The sequence below is a fragment of the Actinia tenebrosa genome, unplaced genomic scaffold (genome assembly GCF_029948245.1).
Source record: "Actinia tenebrosa isolate PJP-AT-01 unplaced genomic scaffold, QUT_ActTen_1.0 PGA_scaffold1__47_contigs__length_23844297, whole genome shotgun sequence".
NCBI lineage: Eukaryota > Metazoa > Cnidaria > Anthozoa > Actiniaria > Actiniidae > Actinia > Actinia tenebrosa.
Window position 1 is genome coordinate 17,777,846 of NW_028292578.1, and position 24,436 is coordinate 17,802,281.

Below are 24,436 nucleotides of genomic sequence, written 5' to 3' on the forward strand. Positions count from 1 at the left end.
TCCATAGATCAATTTTACTGGTAAGATGGATAATCGACGTTATATTTTCCAGGCTTGTATCTTACTGTTAGCTCATACTTATGTAGACTCATGATCATCTCAGTTCTGCAGGCGCAAAGGACTGCCGCTTGATAAAGATTCTTGAGTAGGATGTTCTCAAGAAGCTTATGTACTATTTGTATTATTTTGTACCTTCAAATATGGGTGGGAAAAATAACGAACTATCTAGATTATAAATCATCTAGCGTACACAAAACAACCACAGGGTGCCTCTTTCATCCACTGAATTCCATTTAGAGCTTAGAAGTTGATTTTGGCGTAGGGACGAAAAAGGGAGTAAAATAAACTCTCAAAGCACAGGAGAAAACCAACAAACAATTCTACTGACACACGAGATTGTGTCCGCGGGGAATCAAACGTGGATAGCCTTGGTAAGAGGAAAGCGCTCTACCTCACCGCTACGCCAGCTGTGTTTCCCAAACAATAGAAGAAACGAAGGACCAATCAAAACTTAGATTGGAAGGACGCCAAAAAAGTTCATAGAAATTTTGTCAGTTTACAGTTGAGAGAATGGGCGAGTTTTGACTGTTTCGTTTTTCGTCGATACGAAAGCACGCCTAAACGAAAACTCAAGCTCTAGACATCAAAGGAAAACTCAAAAGGTATACTATATCATTTTTGTCAACCAGGTTCGATGAAACTTCCGCTTTCAGTATGCAGATGACCATAAAATATCCTTGAAAGCGCTTCTGAAACCGATGAAATACTTCTTTAGACATTTTGCCCGGCTTTTGTTTGAAATCATTAGAAAAAGTACATACTTTACAGTTAAAATAGTACAGTCTTAAAGGCTGTGTGATCTTTCAAGATCAAACTGCTTTAGCGAACTCGTGGATATTATTCTGTGAATACGGAGATCAAATATTGATTCGCTCGATTTAAATGTCCATAGATCAATTTTACTGGTAAGATGGATAATCGACGTTGTATTTTCCAGGCTTGTATCTTACTGTTAGCTCATACTTATGTAGACTCATGATCATCTCTGTTCTGCAGGCGCAAAGGACTGCCGCTTGATAAAGATTCTTGAGTAGGATGTTCTCAAGAAGCTTATGTACTATTTGTATTATTTTGTACCTTCAAATATGGGTGGGAAAAATAACGAACTATCTAGATTATAAATCATCTAGCGTACACAAAACAACCACAGGGTGCCTCTTTCATCCACTGAATTCCATTTAGAGCTTAGAAGTTGATTTTGGCGTAGGGACGAAAAAGGGAGTAAAATAAACTCTCAAAGCACAGGAGAAAACCAACAAACAATTCTACTGACACACGAGATTGTGTCCGCGGGGAATCAAACGTGGATAGCCTTGGTAAGAGGAAAGCGCTCTAACTCACCGCTACGCCAGCTGTGTTTCCCAAACAATAGAAGAAACGAAGGACCAATCAAAACTTAGATTGGAAGGACGCCAAAAAAGTTCATAGAAATTTTGTCAGTTTACAGTTGAGAGAATGGGCGAGTTTTGACTGTTTCGTTTTTCGTCGATACGAAAGCACGCCTAAACGAAAACTCAAGCTCTAGACATCAAAGGAAAACTCAAAAGGTATACTATATCATTTTTGTCAACCAGGTTCGATGAAACTTCCGCTTTGATCAGTATGCAGATGACCATAAAATATCCTTGAAAGCGCTTCTGAATCCGATGAAATACTTCTTTAGACATTTTGGCCTGTTTTTCTTTGAAATCATTAGAAAAAGTACATATTTTACAGGTTGAGATAGTACCCCTAGCGACCAGTGTGCATTCAACTCTTAATAGCACAAAACCTTTTAATCGAAACCTCAACAAAGTATACATTTTCTGAATGCTGGATAAATGTAGAAACTATTCCTTTTTTCTTTTTTGTAAAATAAATTCATCCTTTTAAGTTAGAGCGAATTATTCAAATTTTCACCTAGGCATCTTCGCGGAGTTCGATGACAGCCGGTAATCATCGGAAACCAATGGTTATTAACTTTCCAGGATCACAAGACATCACTTGTCAAAGTCGGCGGTGTGTCTCCGATTTTCGATTAGTTACCCCGTTGCTTTTTTATACGCTCCTAAAGTTATGACGCTTCTATATTAGCTGTATCCGAACCAAAATCCACGATAACTTTGGAAATAAACAAAAAGTCAAAAATCGGAGACACCTTTTTGAAGAACAGCTATCCAACATGACTTCCTCAAAACTTCAGTGAAATCGGTTAAATTCCCTTTGACAACGAACTCAAAATGTACGTGTATCACTTCCGAGAAAAGCGCAAAATTGTTTTTCAAGCCAAGAAGTGCCTTTGTTGACATAAAGTATCCAGAAGATCGAATCACTTTATCACATCGCTATTATTCAAGTTCAGACATTTTGTTCGCCTAACTAAAGAGAAAAGCAAGCAAGCAGCAGGAAATCAAAATGAAGGTTCAAAAGCGTCCAAGGTAAAACAACAGTGGCTGATAGAGACGTAGCGACGACAAGTGATGTCAACGATAAATCGAAAACTATTAAAGCTAAAAAGTCGTTTTTCGTTTATTTCTCGAAAATCATTTTGGGAAAATGATAGCTTATCGTGCATTCTCTCACAAAATGTAAAAACCAAGAAATCAATCTTTCACAGCAATCTTGGGGTACCCTGATACCTTAAAATGAAACTGTTTTTTGCGAATTTGTGGATACTTAAATGCCCTTTCTGTGTATTACACAGAGATCAAAATATTAATTCGTTCGATTTAAAAATCCATTAAAGATCACCTAACCCCTGATAGGATACTTTCAGTATTGATTATAGTCTTAAAGGCCGTGTGATCTTTCAAGATCAAACTGCTTTAGCGAACTCGTGGATATTATTCTGTGAATACGGAGATCAAATATTAATTCGCTCGATTTAAATGTCCATAGATCAATTTTACTGGTAAGATGGATAATCGACCTTATATTTTCCAGGCTTGTATCTTACTGTTAGCTCATACTTATGTAGACTCATGATCATCTCAGTTCTGCAGGCGCAAAGGACTGCCGCTTGATAAAGATTCTTGAGTAGGATGTTCTCAAGAAGCTTATGTACTATTTGTATTATTTTGTACCTTCTTCAAATATGGGTGGGAAAAATAACAAACTATCTAGATTATAAACTATCTAGCGTACACAAAACAACCACAGGGTGCCTCTTCATTCACTGAATTCCATTTGGATTTTAGAAGTTGATTTTGGCGTAGGGACGAAAAAGGGAGTAAAATAAACTCTCAAAGCACAGGAGAAAACCAACCAATTCTACTGACACACGAGATTGTGTCCGGGAATCAAACCTGGGTAGGCTTGGTAAGAGGAAAGCGCTCTACCTCACCGCTACGCCAGCTGTGTTTCCCAAACAATCGAAGAAACGAAGAACCAATCAAAACTTAGATTGGAAGGACGCCAAAAAAGTTCATAGAAATTTTGTCAGTTTACAGTTGAGAGAATGGGCGAGTTTTGACTGTTTCGTTTTTCGTCGATACGAAAGCACGCCTAAAAGAAAACTCAAGCTCTAGACATCAAAGGAAAACTCAAAAGGTATACTATATCACTGAGATGATCATTAGTCTACAGAGGTATTACCTAACAGTAAGATACAAGCCTGGAAAAGACATGCAACTTGCACACACACTAAGCCGTTCCGCACACCTTCCTTATTGATGATCTAGAAGTCAGTGAAGTATCTCTAACAGCACATCTTCCAGTGTCAAAACAAAAAAGTATGAGAAGTTTCAGCAATCAACAGCAGATGATACAGGTTTTTTTGATGATACAGTTGTACAGTCACTAATAATGCAGTACTGGAAGGATGGCTGTGATTTGCGAGTCCTGACCAGACCAACACTCAGGGTCTTAAAATAACTGAGAAGGCGCTGTCTTTGTAATTACACATCTGCGTTACACCTTCACCTGGCTCGGATGACCACGTTTAAGGAGGTGCCTAATCAACTAGAAACCTTAAAAGAGGACACCATGCGAAGTTTGAGGGGGGAAATGGGAAACGGGGAAACGCAATCATTTGCGAACGTCCTCAAGATTAGGATTTCCAAATACCAGCTGAAATTGACACACAACTGAATATGTTTTGAATAATTGCCTTCATTCATTTTTAACAATGCTTTAGTGAAAGAGAATTATTTTTCAGGTAAAATACTAAATTTTAGTCCTTTTTTAAAAGTATAAAAAGTATTTTAAATTTCGCAAAATCCAAAAAAAAAAAAAAATCTTTCAACCCCCCCCCTCCCCCCCAACAAACTAATTAGTCTAGAAAGCGTTACTAATCGATTCGTCATTTTTCGTCAGATTGACTGGAAATATCTTCAGCAGTTGGTTCGTTTACATTGACGATGGGAGAAGCAAATGATACTCCTGGTTGTTCTGATGACTGCAAAAAATACTCTATTTTGAATACCCCTACAAGACGCGCAGGCCATAAAGTAATTTCAGATTTACCTGAATTAAATAAATCTCAGTTTTGTGAGGCCTTCTTTCATGTACCTGAAGTAAAAGTAAACAAGGACTGGAAAAAGAAGACCGAAATGCAATGCTTGGATGAGGAAAAATGTAGAGTCTACACATTAGCAAAAAAGAACCCGAAAAACAAACGAAAGAAAAACAAAACAAAAACAAAAACAAAAAACGACAAACAACCGACATATGTTGTGAGTTTCGTTGTACTTAAAATAGGGAATGATGAAAAATACAAGGCGCTGTTTGAAAACTGTTTGCAACAAAGGGACGAAGGTACAAAGCATGCAGAGGAATTTTTCCTTGAAGATGCCAGAGAGAGAGAACTTGAGCGTCTAGCTTCAGAAATGACCTCTTTAAACCTCGAAGGTTCGCCTGGCCGTAAAGTTATGTATATGTACATAACTTTGCAGCCGTGCCATGAATCAATAACACATGATCGCAAAAAGAGCTGCACTAAGAAGCTGATTGAATTCTATAAGAAGAATCTTGAACCACTGAACATTCCTTTCATAGTGAAACCAACCTTCATTTACAAGGTGAGTATTAGGCGATGCAAAACCAAATTATTCGTTTGGTTAGCTATATTCATTTCCCTTACGGATTGATTCTAATCAGTTTATGTCATTCATAAATCTATGTAGCTTTTAAGTTTTTACGTATTTCCTTGTCCAATTGTGTTTACAAAATTCGCTAAAAGACAGGGACAACGGGAGGCGGTGGGGCTGCATGGGCTATAGCCCCCACACTTCTTGCTAAAAGCAACTAAATTTTTCAGCCCCCTGCCCCACTAGCGTTTTACATGGCTAGTCTCTTTTAATTTTCAGTCTTAGCCCCGCCCCCTTTTTAGGGTGCTCCGCGGTCAGGCCTCGAAACAAGGACCAATTAACAAAATGTCAGTTTAACAATTACAACACCACCACCACCACACAACAACAAAACATGTAGGAAAAGGAGCGGCCTCCTGGGCCAGGGTTCGAACTCTCAACCTCGGGGCCTAGAATCTGACGCTCTGACCAAAAGATGGACGAATAGTACTATTCATATCTGGTTGGAATCGATAGACCTTTTCGGGTTGGGCGTAATGTTTTCCCAGTTCAGACTACGGTTATTCACTTGTTTGTGATGTATCCATATTCATGTGTCTTCTGATGCGCAACCGCTAAACGAAGAAATAATACTCTAGGGAATGACACGTGGTCTGAAATGGGAAAACATTACGCCCAAGCCGAAAAGGTCTATTGCTTCTGAATTCAGTTTAATCGATGCTTGCTTTCTAGATTTCCTAATTTTTTTTTGTTAATCAAATCTAGATCTTATCTCAGTTAATGACGAATAGGGTAGGGTAGGATAGTTATAGTCTTACCTAGATTTCTATTATGCACTAGCATAAACCTACCAGCATACTATCACGAATCCTGCAATCTGATTGGTTAACGTACTCACTATCTATCCTGTGATAGATAGCGAGTAGCGAAAAATAAACAAATGCATGGTCAAGTTTCGTCGAAATCTCGGCTTGTTGTCAAAAAAATCTTTAAAAATCGATTGTAGAAAAGACAAGACTGTACCAAGGAAGGGAATGGAGGTTTTGGACAGTACAGATAAATAAAAAACTGTATAATAATGGCAATTTTAACACGAAAAAGCGGCCGTCAGATTGCACTGAGATTTTCATGTTCAAATTTACGACTGACAAACAACTGACTAGTGAGATAATGATGTTATTTTAAATGGATTCCCTCAAAGAACAGAAAATATCCAAAAGACAACTTATTCACATGTATTCAAGAAGAATTTTAAACGGTAAGAACGTACAAAACATCAAAGAAAGTGCAACGAAGTTAACAGACAAGAATCTTAAGGGAATTGTATAAACGTGGCACGGCTTTGAATGTTGTAAATAAATCCATTCAGTTTATCACTCATTAATTAGAAAAATGATCCTAAGAACTGATAAAAAGGAGAAAAATTTTGGAAAGAGGGTTTTGAGCGTAATAATAGAGACAAAAAGCTATAGAAATAGAACAAATTTAAAGTGCCTATCATCCTTCTGACAATATTCACAGTATTGATTCTACATGGGGTAAGATGTGGAAAAGCCCGAAAAAAATTCATAGTTTGAGTGCGGCTTCTTGAGGTTCTTAAGGTTTTTCCATGCCATATGCTAATGTCGTGACGTATGAGGAGTAATCATTTAATATACAAAACCTTACTGGCACACATAAATTAAATTTGAAATACGTCATTGCTTTGCCCATTGCCCTTATAGAAATTATTGCAAGCTATTTTTCACATAGAAGCCGGTGTTTCGAATTACAAGGAACAACAAATAACCATAAATGCCTCCTCATACGTCACCGCATTAGCATATGGCATGGAAAAACCTTCATAACTACAAGAAGCTGCACTCAAACTATGAATTTTTATTATCTACGAGTCAAATAGTCTATTTCTATCTATTGACTCATAGAAAACTCGACCTCGTAGTCTAATCGTTAAATATTTTTTGGTTTATATTTAGGGGTATTTGGATCCTAGATTATCAGTAGGGTGGGGTGGGGTGGTTATTTAGCAATTATTCGCCGAAGGCGAAGTGAATATCGGGGAATATTTACCGAGACGCGAGGTAAATATTCTCCATAGTTCACTGAGCCTGAGGCGAATAACTGTTTTAGCCAACTTGTGTACAGAGTAACTTATTTTTATATACAATAATTCAATAAAAACAAACAAACAGAAACTTTTACTCTTTTTTGCGTGACAAATTCACGCAAACCTTTTAGCAAACCTTTTAGGCCATACTTCGTTGCCTTTTTAGTTTTGATAGGAATGGCATTTACTTTCATTTTTTCGATTTCCTCATCGGAAATTGTAGCAAAACGATTGCCGGCAGATGCCATTTTGTTGCCGACTCAATATTATGAGATTCAGAAGTGAATATCGCACAATATTCACCTCCAATTAACCAATGAGCGCGCGCGTTCTTAGGAAGTACACAAGTTGGTATATGCTAAAGTCTTATATAGATTTCTATACTTATGCAATATTTTTAGATCTAGATTTTTATATATGTAATATTAAGATTTTAATGTAGCACGTGCGCGTTCTAACGAGTTCTTATTGTGAGCTCTTTATGACTACGTGAATAAATAAATTATTTACTTGCTAAATTACTTACATGACGAATAATGCATTGTGCAAATCGTATTATCTTTAAGGCTTATTGGTTACTTTCGAAAAAAGAGGCTGCGACAAAAGAAGGCAAAGAGTTAGGAAAAGAAATAGAAAATGCGAAGGAAGGTCTAAGAAAACTCTTCAAGGAAGGCATTCAAGTTCAAGCAATGGAGGAGGAGGACTGGACTTTTCTAAAGGATCACTTGTGTCGTTCAATCGAGCTGTTTCCTGGTTCAACTTACGAAGATAGTCAGAGGAAGAAGTTGGATGACTTCATTGATGGATTTTTAAAGGTAAGTACATTACCATCAAGCAATAACTTATACACAAGTTTAATTTAGCTTAGAAAACGCATTAATAATTCATGAAGGAAACACAATAGGAATCATGACCATGAAGGTGATTTTATATCTGATATAGATTCGTCTTCATTTGCATAAACTTTAACTTGGATTTTCTCTATCAAACTTGTTTCATTTCGTAAAGAATTCTGTACCATATGAGAACATAAATCATGAGTTTTCTAAGCCGTTTAATAAACTACCCGATAAAACACTCCTGCTCGTTTTTTAAACAGTACTTAAAATGGAACCCCATTAATTTATATACGAGGAGATAGGAAATTTTTTTTATTTTCGAAATTATTTTGTATTTTTTAACCTCTATATCTCAGTGAAAAGCATTAAAAGTGCGAGATGTTTGAGCACAAGGAGTAAATTTATTATACAAAGAGCGCTTTTTGAAAACGAATACATATAACGGCTTTTTGCATAACGAATTATCGTACCCCGACACTCTCGTACCCAGACCCTACTTATTAGTCAAATAGTTGCAGTGGAAATACAAGTCAAAAACTTGTGGCGAAATTTTCAAATAAAACTATACATTATTTATTTATATATTTATTTTTTGACTGTGAAAAACTCACGAATTATTTCATTGGTTCTTAAAACGTAATGCATGGCACAAATCTGTCAAAATTATGTCATTGGAAGTTGGTCTTTACTATAAAAACGTTATTCATGGCACAAATTATGTCATTGGAACCCGGTCTTTTGATTCTCAAAACGTTATGCATTGCACAAATCTGTCAAAATTAATAGTTACAAAAATTATTTGTGACCTCAAAATTCTCTCTTTTTACACCACAAAGCAAGACGCGCATGTTCACATTTCTTACAGTCGTGAATCTTAGGAACTTTATTATGGCAGAAGGCAAGCAATGCAAATCAATTTATTCTGTGACATTTGCGTGAAGGTATCCAGAATCTAGGTTTCTGACTTGAAAGTTTATTTCATTGCTAATGTTAATATGTATGTTATATGACCTTCTTCAGTCGATTTTCCGCACCAAAAAAGGATTTTTTTGTGAGTTGTACTAGTAATGTTTTACCACTCTTTTCACTGCTACGTGCATGCTGATGGAGACAGTCGCAACAGGGAAATAGGCCAATACATTGCCGCCAATGAGAGAATATAAAGGTACCGACCAATTTATTTGATTGATCGAAGTGTATTGCCCAATTTCCCTGTCTCTACTGTTGTCTTGATCAGCGCATAGCAATGAAAAGAGTGGTAATCAGATCTAAAGGTGAGCACGTGCCCCATGCTATTCGGTGCAAATTCTGAGACGCGACCAAAATCAACTGGGATTTTATATTCATAATCTGCTTGTTTCGGTAGTATATTCCCCTTATTATGGATCAAAGATCCACGAGTTTGGACCGAAATATCAAAAGAAAGCTATAGCACATTAAATTATACGTTTCATAGACAATAAACTCGAGGTAATTTCTAGAAAAGTTTAAACCAAAACCCCCCAGAATATTCAGTGGGATTTGGCTTTTTAATCAAAGGAGATTGAAAGCAGTGCTTCAACAAGTGACAGTGATTCAACAGCAAGTGACAGTAATCCACCACCACGTGACAGTGCTCAACAATCAAGTGACAGTGATTCACCACCAAGTGACAGTGCTCAACAATCAAGTGACAGTGCTTCACCACCACGTGGCACTGTGTCACGATCAAGTGACAATGCTTCAAGATCAAAACAAAAAGGGTATGTATCATAAGTAATGTTTACTAAACAAAAGGTGGAATAGTGTATGCGGTCTCGAGTTTCTCAAATAGCTCCATCTTTATGAGAAATCTACATGTCAGGGTATCATTGATATGTATAAACAAGGCAGATCCCAAGGTGCCTGTGACCCCCATTCTCATTCTCAACGCCCACTGGCCGGAGAAAGTCTTTAATTTCTCCAACTGTACACAAGATACGATCAGCAAATAAAACGTTTCATCCACTTTGGACCTATGGCTACCCTTGCAGTTAGTATTGCTTGTGGTTTTGGGGGAGGGGAGGGAGAAATGATTTGTTCATGTGAGTGTGGATTGACCCACCCCCCACATGATTTTTGATTTTATGTGCGAGCTTTTGTGTTAGGGGAAAGAAGAAAGATGACAAGAAAAAAGAGACTGGGCATGGCAACTTGGTAAGGTTCCTTGAAAAAGACAAGCAAAATCATTTAAAATGGACTGGCAATGAAGATGAACTCCAAGAGTTTCTTAATTCTTTCTTTAGTGAAAAGGAGGATGAAATAAGCAAAATTAAAGTAAAACACACCCATGCACTTGCTAGGTTCCAAGGGAATAACGGTTCAATTTTTATATTGTACAAGAACAATACCTTACAGTGCCAAGGGACACAACAAGTAGAAAACAAAGACAAGTTGTCTAAACTGGTGGAAAAGGCAAAAGAACCCCCCCCCCCCCCAGAAAACCAACATACTCAAGGTCTGAGCACATACAATTAAAGTGTATATAGATTGATTTAGTTTAATCCCACATGATAACCTGCAGTTGTAAGAACAAGTGTTTCTGAAAAGATGGCAAAAAAAAAAGAAAGGGTTGTCCTTGTAAAACTGCAGACAAACCCTGCCATCAAGCCTGCAAATGTGGAGCACCATGTACAAACAAGGGCTAATATAATAATGTAATAGAGACAGTTGATTTTATGTCGCTGCTTTTAGATATCGAGATCATACATTGTAATGTTAGGACAATCTTGTATCCAGAGTCGCCAATTGCTTTCTTGAATTGCGTTCGGATACCATTCAAATGCAATGGAAGACTTCGATTAATCGAATTTTTCATAGTGTTTTTGGATTTTTTTTACATATTCACCGGATGTGTTTGCCTTTGTGTAGCTTGCCCACTCACATAAGGTTTTTAAGATATTCTTCACAAAAGGCCGGAAATCTTGGCCACCCCCCCCCCCCCCCTCCTCCCCTTCCCCACAAAAGTTGTACCACTATGAAAAGATAATGCGATTCCTGGATACGTCATTTAGTTAGACAATTGCTGATAACATTGCTGATAAAGTCAACTGATTTGACCTTTATTAAAAATCTACATACTGCATACCACTAAAAGTCAATATCTCACTTTGTTACCCTGGACACATACCACTAAGAGTCAATATCTCACTTTGTTACCCTGGACACATACCACTAAGAGTCAATACCTCAATATGTTACCTTGGACACATACCACTAAGAGTCAATAGCTCACTATGTTACCTTGGACACATACCACTAAGAGTCAATATCTCTCTATGTTACCCTGGACACATACCACTAAGAGTCAATAGCTCACTATGTTACCCTAGACACATACCACTAAGAGTCAATAGCTCACTATGTTACCTTGGACACATACCTCTAAGAGTCATAATAATACGAAAGTTCATAACTGATAGAGTTAAAGAATTGTAAATCTTTTTAATAAGTTAAAATAAAATTCCCTTGGTAAATATTATATCTTATGTCCAAGAGTTTTGTAAAGTGTTTTGATAGTTAGAGGGGCGGTACTTTGTTTCTGGACGAATCACTGTGATTTACTATCATTGAGCAACTACTGCAGAATCGTTTTTGTACTAACCCCTCTCTCCTAAGGTAAAGACCTCAAATATTTTTCTTTTTGTTTTTAACGATTTTATTAGGATTGCCGATTCATAACAATGAGCTTTAGAAAGGCCTCCAGGATTTCTATGGTTTGGGGGATCGATTACTAGGAGGGGCGTATCAAGGAATCCCATCATGGAATGGATGTCCTCACCAAATCTTCCTACCTATTCCTTTCCCTGTGTCTACACCCTGTGTCTGTTATGTAGAATATACAATATAAACCTTTTCTTTGCAAAGGAACGTAGTGACTAAGCACAGAAAGAATTTCCTTAAGGGCTCCTGTGTTATGCAAATTATCTTGGAATTTAAAAAAAATATTGCGATAAGATAATCCGTGATGCAATAGGGTCCCTTTAAACAAATATCTGTTATTGACTTAGCTGGATTTCCGTAGTAATAGAACGCAAGGCATGCTGGACGTCTGGGCAGATGTGGTGAATTTCGTGAGCGGAAACGTCCAGTAGAGGTTGAAGCAAGTCATTCATTTCTTGTAGAACGGAAACAGACTAGGGGAAAAAGGAAAAAAATAAATGCATACTCTGGTACTAATTTTCCGCGGACTGGAAAAATTCCAAAAACTAAATGGAACGACTTTTTGTTCCTTGGTACAGTGATAGAAACATTTTGGAATCTGCAGAGCACCTGAAAAGCATGAGAAATGTCCTAAGTGTGCCTCTCTCATGCTCTAAAGCTCTCAACGTGTTCATATTAAATAAGTACAAAGACGTGTGCACGTTTTACATTCCTTTCATGAAAAGTGTGATTTGAATAGGAAGATACAAGAACTGTTAACAGTGACCCTTTTCCCTACTAACTCAGTGGAGTCAAGTTTCCCCCTAAATTGGTTGCGGGGGACTGGAGACGAATTTGAAGTGGAAAGAAGGCAGAGGAAAAGTCCCACTCCCCGCGCGACCAAAACAGGGAAAACCCGACTCGACATAGTTACCGGTAAAAGGGAAAATATGGATTGTTAACAGTTTAGAAGATACAAGGACTACAATGAATGAAGTACAACCTCACCTGCTGGGATATCTTCAGTTGCAGCGTATTGGACGTTTGGTTTACATCTGTAACTGAACGAAGCTTGTCTGAAAGAAATTGATACACAATTACCTTGGTGATCTTCCGTTATGTATACCGATCCATGGTTTGTCCACCCACTAACCCCCTCCCCCCATCCAATTTTACTACCGGGTATTGGTGAGAGTAGATTTTGTATTAATCTGAAGCAGCAGTTTATACGACACGGTCACGGTCCAAAATGGACGACATCCTTTCAACCAAACACAGCTAGAGAAAGCACTGCTAATCCAAAAATACTTGAACATGGTACCTTCACGGGTATTTGATTGGACGATACCGTGACATGTAGTCTGTGTCGCACACCCCCTTAGAACATCGCGTTTTGATCACGTGACATCCGTACCGCGAATTTATCAAAGTCGTACTAAATTTGCTGTAAACTAATCAGTAGTGACTCACTTTGTAACAAGTCCGTAAGTCCACTCGGTGCCAAACAAGTGCCGCGCTTCAAGATCTCGTGGAGTTTCTGAGAATACGCCATAGTCATTTGACCAACAACTGCTACATCTAAAAGAGACTAAACACATACAGAAACATTCAAAGTAAAGCTAAAATTACTAAGCATTATACAGTGCATACCATATATCCGTGACAAACTTAGTAAGAAATCGCACAAATCAGTGAGTTCAGTAAACTTCAGTAAACCGTAGCCTACAAAACTTTGCACTAATTTGTACACTTTAGTTAGTTAACTTTTTCACAGATATATGGTATGCACTCTATGTAATGAATCTTCTCTTCAATGTTGGGAACGGAAATACATCACAGTTCAACTTCAAAGCAAAGTTCCTCTCCTGTACGCGGTTGTAGGAATGGTGAATAGCACTATCCAATGGATAAATCCTTATTCAGTGGATAAGTCGATCCTGTTATCCAATAATTTATCCACTGGATAAGATTTATCCGTCGGATAGCGCTATCCACCCTTCGTACAACCGGGCCCTGGAAGTCAACAAATTCTCAATTTCTTACTTGATTATTTTCCTTATCTGCTCTTGCTGGTGTGAAAGTCCTGCTCAGCTCTTCGTAAATCAAGTTTTGCAGAGTTTTATTTAAAGTGATTAAATATTCCAGCTGTGCAGCCGCGCTGTGAAGCATATACCAGGCCTCTGCCACGTAAGAGAAGGTCTGGAGAGATCAAATCAGTACATATAAGGTGGAATTGATAAAATGCTGTTCATTTATCAGAGCAACTGCTATGTTCATAGAATGATTTTACTTCGACCGTGAAAGAATAGTCAACTTAATAAAGAGTAGTAGACACAAATTCTATTGTTTTCTTTTGTTTTACTTTGACTGTCAAGGTCAATAATTATACACTTTTGTTTCACGGGCCAAATAAATTCACTCTAGCTTTACGACAGTAGATTGACAAACTGACAGTTCCACTAAGCCAATCACAGTGCGCGCAACACTACGGAAGGCTAATGGACACACTGCTGAAGGCTAATGGACACACTACTGAAGGCTAATGGACACACTGCTGAAGGCTAATGGACACACTGCTGAAGGCTAATGGACACACTGATGTTTGATGTATAGAGGACTGAATGAGTTCTAGTCAAAACGTGACAAATTCGATTCTGAAGATGATTAATAATACCATCTGATTAAAGATGATGGTGATGAAATCACAGAATGATGAGGATGACTGATGATGTTTATGATGAAATGGGATGCAGAGGATGATATGGATGATGATGATGACCATGATCTTGATGACATAAGGATGACGGCGATGACATGACAGAATGATGAGTATGACTGATGATGTTTATGATGACTTGGAATGCTGAAAATGACAAGAATGATGATGATGACCATGATGTTGATGACATAAGGATGATGGTGATGACATTACAAAAGGCACGATGTATATGGCTGACGCCTGATAATGATGATTCCAATGACGACTGACGAGAAAATCAAGATAAACAAATAACTATTTCAACTAACCTGACACATAAGTGCCCTGACCAGCAACCAACGATATGCACTGACAAGATCCCCATCATGCTTTGCGCTCTCGATACGATGGTTGACGTGGACAAGACTCATCTTCAGGTTCGCTCCTTTGCAAGGGTCGCTATTGTCCTGGGGCCCGCAAGCTCTTGCGAAGAGTGAAGCCTACAAGAACCACAAAATATTTGACATGTGTTGGCGACCATTGTATTATATTACCAGTATTTTTTGTCTACACAGGTTTACTTACTGTGGCTTGCGAAAAAAAGACGTTTTGGTAATAAGTTATAGGACTTGGTGTGTAGAACCGGTGATACCTAGAAAAAACAATGATGATGATGATGATCATCATTATCATCATCATTATCATCATCATCAATTAGCTCACCACCATCACCACTGGAAAAAAACTTCACTTCATCATTGGGGGGTCCATTATAATCATAATCTTCAACATCATCACCATCATCATCACTACACAATGATCATTATCATCCCAATAACTAAACCTACGACTACCACCACCACTGGAAAACACATTATCACCATTATAATCATAATCATCAACATCACCATCATCACTTCACCATGATCATCACCATCACTACACCCACCACCACCACTGGAAAACACATCATCACCATCATCATTATAACCATAACCATTAACATCATCATCATCACTACACCCACCACCACCACCACTGGAAAACACATCATTACCATCATCATTATAACCATAACCATTAACATCATCATCATCACTAAACCCACCACCACCACCACCACCACCACTGGAAAACACATCATCACCATCATCATTATAACCATAACCATTAACATCCTCATCATCACTTCACCATGATCATCATCATCACTACACCCACCACCACCACTGGAAAACACATCATCACCATCATCATTATAACCATAACCATTAACATCCTCACCACCACCATCGTTTGTATTGCTTAGCTCTATATTCATCTTCAGATAACCTTATAATACACTCCTCATGATTTTATGCAACACCTGACCTACCCAATAAACTGGCCCTCGATATAATGCAGCAAAAAAGATTTCTTGACAAGAACGAGTCTCCAGTCCATTTGAACATAAGCCTGAAGTAAAAATACACAATAGGAAGTCCATGTGGAATCCTTTTTCTGCAGCTGAAGTGCACGCATGCGCAATTAGTTTTCGCTACCGAAATGAACACATGCACGGGTCCGCATGCACAAGTCTTTTTCTGATGTTGGGATGCAAACATGTGCAATAGGACGTTTCCATGATGGCCTCATTTGACTCCTACTACCAGAATACCTTGCACACTTTCCCTTGTCCAGTTAATAAGCAGCAAATTTCTTACTATTCTCATGAATAAATAGAAATTTAAAGAACTAAGGAAGAAAATTTTTCAAGCATCCGGCTTTGTAGCTGGAGTCAAATGACGCCATCATGCAAACATCCTATTCTTTCTCTTTTCTTCTTTCTTGCCTTTTTGGGATTGCCAATCCCTAGCAACGTCGAAAGGCTATTGATATTATTTCCAAAGTTCTTATTCATTAGCCTTACAGAAAAAGTATTTCACAGACAGGATGTCTTACCTTCATATAAACGGGCTTCTTTTGCTTGACGGTTGAAGAGAGCTGAGCGATGAAAGAACTTTTTTTCTGGACAATGTCGGATAAACTACGCTGAACATCACCCAGAAACAAACCTGATAAGAGAACACATGGTGGGTGAGATGAAAAAGCAGGAAGTGAAGTGAAGGGAAGGGAAGGGAAGAGAAGTGGAGTGAAGGGAAGGGAAGGGAAGGGAAGGGAAGGAAAGGGGAGGGAAGGAAAGGGGAGGGAAGTGAAGTGAAGTGAAGTGAAGTGAAGTGAAGTGAAGTGAAGTGAAGTGAAGTGAAGTGAAGTGAAGTGAAGTGAAGTGAAGTGAAGTGAAGTGAAGTGAAGTGAAGTGAAGTGAAGTGAAGTGAAGTGAAGTGAAGTGAAGTAAAAAAAAGGATAAAATTCCAGCCAGGAAATCTATTAGAAAAACGGAAGACATAGTGACTGAAAAGCCATGCATCTTACCAACGAATAACACAGAGGACTCTTCTGCAAATCCCGCTAGATGGTCGTACACTAAAATAAGGGAAATAAGACAAAAGATATTAAATAAGAAATTATTTAGTCATGCTTGCAGCAACAGCATGAGCTACATATGCAGACTCTTTTCTTTCTTCCGGCCTGTTAGAGAGGAGCTGCTAAGATTCTGCATATGATTCAGAGTGGAATAGTTCATTTTCTTATTCACATCTGATACCGCTGTGTTCTATGACTACAGACTCATTTGTACAATTTTAGCTTCGTTAATAAGTGAGCTATTTACAGATACTATTAATTCAACTTGCACATTCTTTACATTACGGTTGACTTTTGCAAATGATTTGCTTTTGAATGAAGCTAAAAAGCTAAAAATGTACACGAGCCTGTAGACATAAAACACAGAGGTGTTTACTGAACGAGAAAAGGGACTATTACTTCTGTTTCTCAACCAACATATTAAAGTTTTATTAATGAAAACTGGAAATCTATCTTTAGATAGAAGTAAAAATCTACAATCCACAATCCTTGGAGACCAAGTCCTCGGTGTATTTACCAAGCCATCGCTTCCCCCAAATTCCTTGCATCTTTTTATAAGGTTCATGTCTATTTTTTGGGACGTTTCGAAGCAGCATCGGTGTTGTTCTTTAGCTTTACTAACCGTAAGGGCGTTGTTGTAGTCATTACAAAACTTACCAAGCTTGGTAAAATGATTGATAGTGTCTGTTTTGATGTGGGATGGTCCTTGTAATAAGTAATGCTCCTCTAGCTCAACCTCGTGGAAGTATGGCATGAAGTGTCCATAAAGAGGGCTAAAGCCAGTCAGCGCAACACCAACAGTAGCCTATTGACAATAAAACATCAGTAAGAACTACTAGATTCCTGCAAAAAAAATCATTAATTAAGGAAAACCCCCACATCGCAGAACTCGAGCAAGAGGTGTAAAGGAAAGTGGCATTTCATTAGCTTAAAACATCACACCATTGCCAGCAACGTTGTAGGTCATGTTCACGGAAGAAAATTGTTGTGTGCATCTGTTGCATGGTGCAATTTTGTTGTTCCGCACAACGTTGCACTGTGTCCGTGCCTTAAATCATGTATTCCAGGAAGCTACAGCCCGGGAGAAGTTTGTTACTGAAGATCAAATGAATGTTACCTTGATTCCTTGATCCGTGACTCGAGCGCCGACTTCATTGTGAACTACTTTCGTCTTGATCAGCAGCTCACTGTAGTGTTTGCTGTCAAGAGCGCACAAGCTGCTTATCATCCCTGTAAGATAAACAAATCAACACTCCTAAAACAACATGTTTCTTGGACGTGGAATATCTGCTGGAAATGCATTCACATGGTTTCAGCTCCTACATCTACCAATCGCATTGCTCTGGGAGCCAATCTGATAGTCAACTTCATAGTATTGGGTACCCTGTGGTGATACCTACCATACGCCTCACAACCAGGAAATCCACACAGGTAATGTTTGGCATCGACGAGCTGTGCCGAGCCAGGTAGAAGCCTAGAAACTAGTTTTTCACGTCTTTCTCCAAACATTTCCATGCTATCAAAACAAAACACATCAATTAATAATTTGCAACTACTTACTCATTTCGAAGGAATATTGGTACATCGTTGCTTAATTTATTGAACTGGGCTCTCTGTGGTGAGCATGATTACCTGACAGAAGCAACGCGAAGATGAGAGACTAATCTTGGATAAGGGTTTGGAGGGAGGCAACTGCTACTTAACAGTTGACCTAAGAACCCTTCAAACGTCTGATCCAGTCTGGTCTCCACAAAATACTGAAAGATAAGACCAAAGTATGAGATGAGGATGAGATTCACAAACGAGGAATACAACGTTGGTCGAGAGTCATTAGTTGAACCACATATATTTACTGTAATAAACTAACATGAAAACCGTGCTTGGGCTCCCTGTGCAGGCATCCCAGCCACTTTTTAGACAAATTTGATAGGATAAATATAGGGGAAATACAGAATTTTTTCCCAAAAATATATGCACTTTAAAGGAGCTAAGATAGCTTTTCGGTGGTGTAACCAGGGATCGGGAGGGTGTACAGACAATGATTTATTTGCAGAACTAGTAAGCCTTAAAGAAACAGAACAAAAAAATAAAAAGGGCCATTTTATTTCCTTCGCCAAATATGCTAAACAGTGTAAAATATAAATGAATCACTCAGCAGTTGTCCTATTTATAGGAAATATAGGAGGTTTCCTTTAAATATAGGCTCTTTATAGGATCCTATACAAATTATAGGAAATATAGGATATATAGGAGGTCTGGGATGTCTGCCTGTGCTCAAACGCTGCAATTTTGTGACGAGGAGATTAGGCAATCTCACAATAAAACTTGAAACTATAATCAAGGCTGTGCTTTGTTCTCATCAAGTTTTTTCCAAGATTGGTGTAGTTAAATTATTAAAGACAACTGCAAACCTTGAGAATGACAGCTTGAGAAGCGATCGCTGCCGGTGCACGAATTTTCTCTTCTGCGTCCTCGACATTTAAGTCTGATAAAAAGAATCACAATTTAATTGCTGCACATAATAATAATGATAATAATGTACTGATAATAGTGATAATAATGTACTAATAATAGTGATAATAAGTTGTAGATTGCACATCCTTGTATATGGTAGGATAGGAACTCCCTTATTCTTGTGTTGCCTATTATTTGGCAATTTCTCAATAAGAATCTAGAAGATATATCTTACAAATGTATGCAGTCTTGGAAACTTATGTATCAAATGCTTTGCACGTTTATGATCTGTGTCTGGATCGAATATATTTTCTCGATTTTGCTTGGTGCAGAGTGGAAGCCCTTTGAAATCGGTAACACATCAGGAACAAGGCGTTTTTAGTCAGTTTTGGAAAGATTTTTTGAAAAGGTTTTAATCCACTATCTATTACTTACACGTTTTGTCTTGATGCAAGATAGACTGCTGTTCAACGCCATGTTTGAATGTATAATTTGTGAGCAAAGAATGACCACTTGTGTCAATGGGAGAAAAATATTGCTGAAAAATAATCAAACATCCCCTACCATTATCACCAGCAAAATAAAAGTTATATAGCAGACATCTTCAGGAACTTGCGTGATGTTCACTTAATAGAGACACATGTATCACCGTAAAAATAAAAAGGTTGCTACGAATTCTCGTTAAATAATAAATATCCAAAAAGTAAAAAGATCTATAATTATCAACTTAGGGTTCCTGAGTGTATTTTATTGGGGCCCTGTTAGGAAATGTTAGTAATGTTCCGAAATTGAGAAATAGGCCCCACTTGTGAAGACAAAGGATAAAGGAAACCCCCCCCCCCCCCCCTCATAGGTTACCTTAAGGGTTGGACAGAAGACAAGAGCATCATCCACCAGACCAAGCATCAGTGTCAAACAGTATTTGTTGATCACTCGTAACTCATCAATAACCTGAAAATAAAAATCCCTTAATACCAGTTGTTTGAAAGGAAATACAGGAAGGACTTTGCTGAGTCTCATACCTGCGTGTTGAGTGGAAGGGTTCCAGTCTCCTCTGAGGAAGATGCGCGAAGGCTTTGTCGGACTGTAATTGCGTTCAGTCTGTCAAGAAGAACTTGACCAGCAACGGTAAATCCAATGCTTCTTTCCTGCCTTTTGTGAAAAGAGAAAAATATTATCTAAAATATGTTTGTAAGATGACAATTGTTACGTATCCCTTGAGGGACGGGGAAGATTTTAAAAATGGGGTGGGGGGGGGGGGGGGGGGGGGGGAAGAATTCATGATGGAACTCAAACTTAAAGAAAATAAGGTGCAATTTTTGTTAAAAGTGGGGGAGGGGGAACTTGGATAGCTGCCCTGGCTCCATCGTCCCTGCCCTCATAGGAAACAATGCTTACAGTTCATTGCAAAGAAGATCTGTGAGGTGTTGACGATACTCCAGATACAAAACTTGTACAGCATACGAATCAGCACTCTGGAAATGCATGTATGATATTGATTAGAATGTGTTGTAATATAGCTCATAGATTATCATTATTTATGGTTGTAAATATCCTTAAACACGTTCGGTTCTTATTGGCGAGATTCGTGGGCAAAGCATTTCCACTCAAATCTCAACTTCAAGACCTACTTTACTTTGCACATCGAGATAATTAGTAATTTTCCAAAGAATTCTGAAATAACGAATAAGAAAGCAATATGGCAAAATAACCAGAAACTTGAGTCTTGAGATGTGCCTGCATTATTTTCTCACCACCAAATATTCCAGACATGCACAGTAAGGTTTTCTTTTATAGTATGAATTATTGTGACTTTATTAAGCATTTCATTAATTTTTTTACCTCTTGTTTAGTGAATCTGGACACAACACTTTGTAAGAATGTATTCTCTTCAATAAGCAAGTACATCTTGTATAATGTACTCTGCAAAAGTCGGTAGGCCTCAACAAGACCGTTTTCTGCTTGGTCTTGATCTCTAAAGAAGAAGAAACAAAAACAAATTACAGCAACTACTGACCACTGGCCTAGTGGGTTGCGGGAGATGTAACCGCACTCACCTGTTGAAAAGTAACAGCAAAATAACATTATGAAGAACGACAAACAAGTTCTCGTGGCCAGGAAATGATGCTATGTTTTGCAGCAGGCGTTTCCTTTCAAAAGAATCAAAAAATCAATAGACTGCTTTGGCGTAATGTTTTCCCATTTCAGATGCTTCATTCCTTTGAGTATGATTATTTCGTTTATTCATCACACATGAGATGACACATGAATATGGATACTCCTCAAAGAAAAAATCTTATCCTCAAGAGAATGACACTTGGTTGTAATTAGAAATCATTACGCCCAAGCTTAAAAAGTCTATTAACCTAAGGATTAGTGTAAAGTAATCGGCATGTCCCTTGGGTATTTGATATCTTTACGTAATAACAGTGGGCAGGATGGGGGTGAGATGGGGGTGAGATGGCAATGGTATTCAAAGTCACAACCAGTAAAAGTGAAAGCTCTTTTCACCATCCCTCTTCCCACCGTGCTTTACTACAGCAGTTTATGAATGACTGTGAAAAGCACAGTGCCGTACGGGTGCTGTTCCGTGACCATGATGTTTTATAGGATTTTAATTGGCTAATTTTTTTTATTGCACAATGTGATTGGTCTGGCAGTCATAAATCATTACCTCATCCTTTCTCTTACATGCTCTGCATATGGACCTCCATCATGGTACAGTAGACTTTCCGTGGCCCCTGATGTTCCTCCCAGAGCTGTGCGTGAGGTAGTAGTTGTAGAGGTGATAGATGGCAAAGGGTTTGTATTACTGGTCTTCTTGCCTCTTGTGAAAAATATAGAGCTTCCTGAGAAGATGAAAGAATAAGGTGTAATGTGTTTATTATAGAGGTACAAGCTTTTCGTTTTTTAAATTATGGTTGCTCATGACATAATGTGCAAAATAGAATTTGCAGGAAGAAACCCACAACTCCATGCAAAGGAGAAAAGCATCCAGGTATTAAACCTTGGACTAAAGCTGTGAGGGAGATACTATGTCCTAGCTTTCCTAGTATCAGGGCTGATCTCTTGTTACGTGCTGACTATAGTAAGCTGTAGTAATGCAGGCACAGTTTTCATCAATGTAAGGCCAGGAGTAAAGGTAGCTACATGTTGTACTTCCTGTAACAGAGAGAATATCTTGTGCGCTGGGTTGTACTTATGAGCAACAATGACTTACAAATGATAATAACATTTGATAATAAATAATTCAATAATATTCATAACATGCATATTCTATATGCATATGCCAACATGCATGCAACATTCATTTTGCAACCCAAACATAGCATTTTGTTGCACAACTTTGCTGCCTGTATTGCTGGCCAACTTTCAGCTCTTCTTTAAGATCAAATTTGAAGTCCTAGCTATGAATTGATTATGTAATGTTGGCACTTACTTTTCGTTGTGCTCGTTGTTGGTTCACGGAACTGTGGAGGTTTTTCTGGTTTTTCAACATTTTCAAACCAGGCAAGATATTTTATCAAAGATGAATGGCTCTTGAAAACACCCTGGTAAGCACTGAAGTAAGGCATTGGAGATTCACTGACTACTCTGAAACATTTTAAAACATGTTGGACTTTTAGTTTAAATAGTTCTAGTAATGGCTATATAAAATGAAGTTTTGTCATGTTGAATGCAACAGGGCTTAAGATAATGGCCAATCAGTCGCTGGTCATGATCACAGGCCAAATTAGTTTTAAAGTAGCTTATTCATACCTCATTTCTGGCTAAATGTTACTGGTCAAAATGACCGGCAAGGGAAAGATTTCACCAGACAAGTCCCAGTTTTGGCATGCCACTGGCCGATATCTGGTCATTATTTTAAGCCATTTTTGTGGTTGTAAATACTTTCGAAAGGTAGGAAGGAAGGAAGGAAGGAATAAAGGAAGGAAGGAAGGAAGGAAGGAAGGAAGGAAGGAGGGAGGGAGGGAGGGAGGGAGGGAGGGAGGGAAGGAAGGAAGGAAGAGTACAAGGAGTGAAGGAATGTAATTTTGGCAATTTTTTAATGCTTTTTGTGAAAAACTTGCATGAAATATTATTGCAGCAAAGATTGTTTCATGTAAGTACGTCATAGTTGGTATTGACTCAAAGTCAGTGGCAAAAATAGGGGAGTGGCGCAAGTGGGTGCACACACCTGTAGATGAGCTGCTATCTAAGTAATTCATTATTGGTGCTTTTACTAACCTATCAGATTCAACCCTCATAAAAGTTAAATTATACACTATTTCTCCCCTCTTGTAATGCTGGCTGTTAGGATCCAATCTAAATAAACACTAGGAAAAAAGGAACAAAAAATGGAAACAATCATCATACAAAAGATTCAGTCATCATTCATATCTAAAAAATGAAAATTACAATGAAGCCCATACCTCTGAAATAACAGTTTTTTGATTTCTAGTTGCAGCCTGCACCATAAAAAGAAACTCCTACTGAAAGACAATCAATGATGATGATTAATCCTCCTACGATACAATCAAATTATGATGATGATTATGATTGATGATAATGATAATTGTGGTGGTGGTGGTGGTGGCGGTAATGAATGCTGTTAAAGAAAATTAATGTTGGTAATTGATGATTTTGAACAACAATGGAAATGCTGGTTTCAAAGATGCAGGTCATGATTTATGCTATTAACATAACACTGATTGTAACCACCAAAAATAAATACAATGATAAATACTGTTGCAAGTGATGAATACAACTCTTGAATAATCCATTAGTGTCAGTGTCTGTTATTGTCATGAAGGATAATAGATAAGAATGGAAGTGATTAGTTGTTACAGTAACTAAAGGTGATAATGATGATCCAAAAATCATATTCATCTTCACCTGGTTTTCATGAAGATTCTGATATGTCCATGTACTGTATGACCAGCCTTGGTCATCCTGCTCTGGAACCAATACACCTGATAACCAAAAAAAAGTTTTTAAAGCAAAGTGGAGTGAAAAGGAGTGAAGAGGAGAGGAGAGGAGAGGAGAGGAGAGGAGAAAAGAGAGAACAAACCTAACAGGATATGTACATCTTCTTCTTCAAATCTCTTGACGTGCACTCAGTACCAATTCAGCAAACATTTCTACAGCCTACAAATAAATATCAAAGATA

General features: G+C 38.0%; 2 protein-coding genes across 3 annotated transcripts; one reads left to right on the forward strand and one right to left on the reverse strand.

The window, feature by feature from the left end:
• LOC148909989 (uncharacterized) lies at nt 1-11,511 on the forward strand. 2 transcript variants are annotated; one of them, XM_089033157.1, is made up of 5 exons: nt 1-1,607; nt 4,354-5,057; nt 7,740-7,988; nt 9,552-9,754; nt 10,139-11,511. In XM_089033157.1, exons 2-5 carry the CDS (start codon nt 4,398-4,400, stop codon nt 10,506-10,508), a joined length of 1,482 nt encoding a protein of 493 aa, XP_088889283.1. In that variant the 5' UTR covers nt 1-1,607; nt 4,354-4,397; the 3' UTR covers nt 10,509-11,511. The 2 variants fall into 2 exon arrangements, with proteins under 2 accessions (XP_088889283.1, XP_088889282.1); XM_089033156.1 differs by lacking the exon at nt 1-1,607 and adding an exon at nt 2,966-3,588.
• On the reverse strand, nt 11,065-24,342 carry LOC148909990 (uncharacterized). The gene is made up of 26 exons (XM_089033155.1): nt 24,338-24,342; nt 24,163-24,239; nt 23,700-23,756; nt 23,515-23,603; nt 22,727-22,881; nt 21,962-22,136; nt 21,345-21,437; nt 21,130-21,262; nt 20,686-20,762; nt 20,310-20,439; nt 20,146-20,238; nt 19,723-19,825; nt 19,245-19,318; nt 18,466-18,590; nt 18,234-18,349; nt 17,951-18,063; nt 17,491-17,638; nt 16,783-16,833; nt 16,312-16,424; nt 15,746-15,825; nt 14,956-15,022; nt 14,700-14,870; nt 13,716-13,871; nt 13,143-13,260; nt 12,681-12,748; nt 11,065-12,166 (listed from the first exon to the last, which is right to left on the reverse strand). The coding sequence occupies exons 3-26, from the start codon at nt 23,742-23,744 to the stop codon at nt 12,029-12,031; spliced, it is 2,631 nt and encodes an 876-aa protein (XP_088889281.1). The 5' UTR covers nt 23,745-23,756; nt 24,163-24,239; nt 24,338-24,342; the 3' UTR covers nt 11,065-12,028.
• Nucleotides 24,343-24,436: the final 94 nt, after the last annotated feature.

Bases quoted from the DNA above. Each gene is read 5' to 3' on its own strand.
- LOC148909990 (XM_089033155.1), bottom strand. From the start codon at position 23,744: ATGGTGCAGGCTGCAACTAGAAATCAAAAAACTGTTATTTCAGAG. The intron at 22,137-22,726 runs GTAAGTGCCAAC...TCATCTTCTCAG, and splicing joins AACAACGAGCACAACGAAAA to GAAGCTCTATATTTTTCACA. The intron at 13,872-14,699 runs GTTAGTTGAAAT...TGATCTCTCCAG, and splicing joins TCAGGGCACTTATGTGTCAG to ACCTTCTCTTACGTGGCAGA.
- LOC148909989 (XM_089033157.1), top strand. From the start codon at position 4,398: ATGGGAGAAGCAAATGATACTCCTGGTTGTTCTGATGACTGCAAAAAA. The intron at 7,989-9,551 runs GTAAGTACATTA...TTTTAATCAAAG, and splicing joins TCATTGATGGATTTTTAAAG to GAGATTGAAAGCAGTGCTTC. The intron at 9,755-10,138 runs GTATGTATCATA...CTTTTGTGTTAG, and splicing joins TCAAGATCAAAACAAAAAGG to GGGAAAGAAGAAAGATGACA.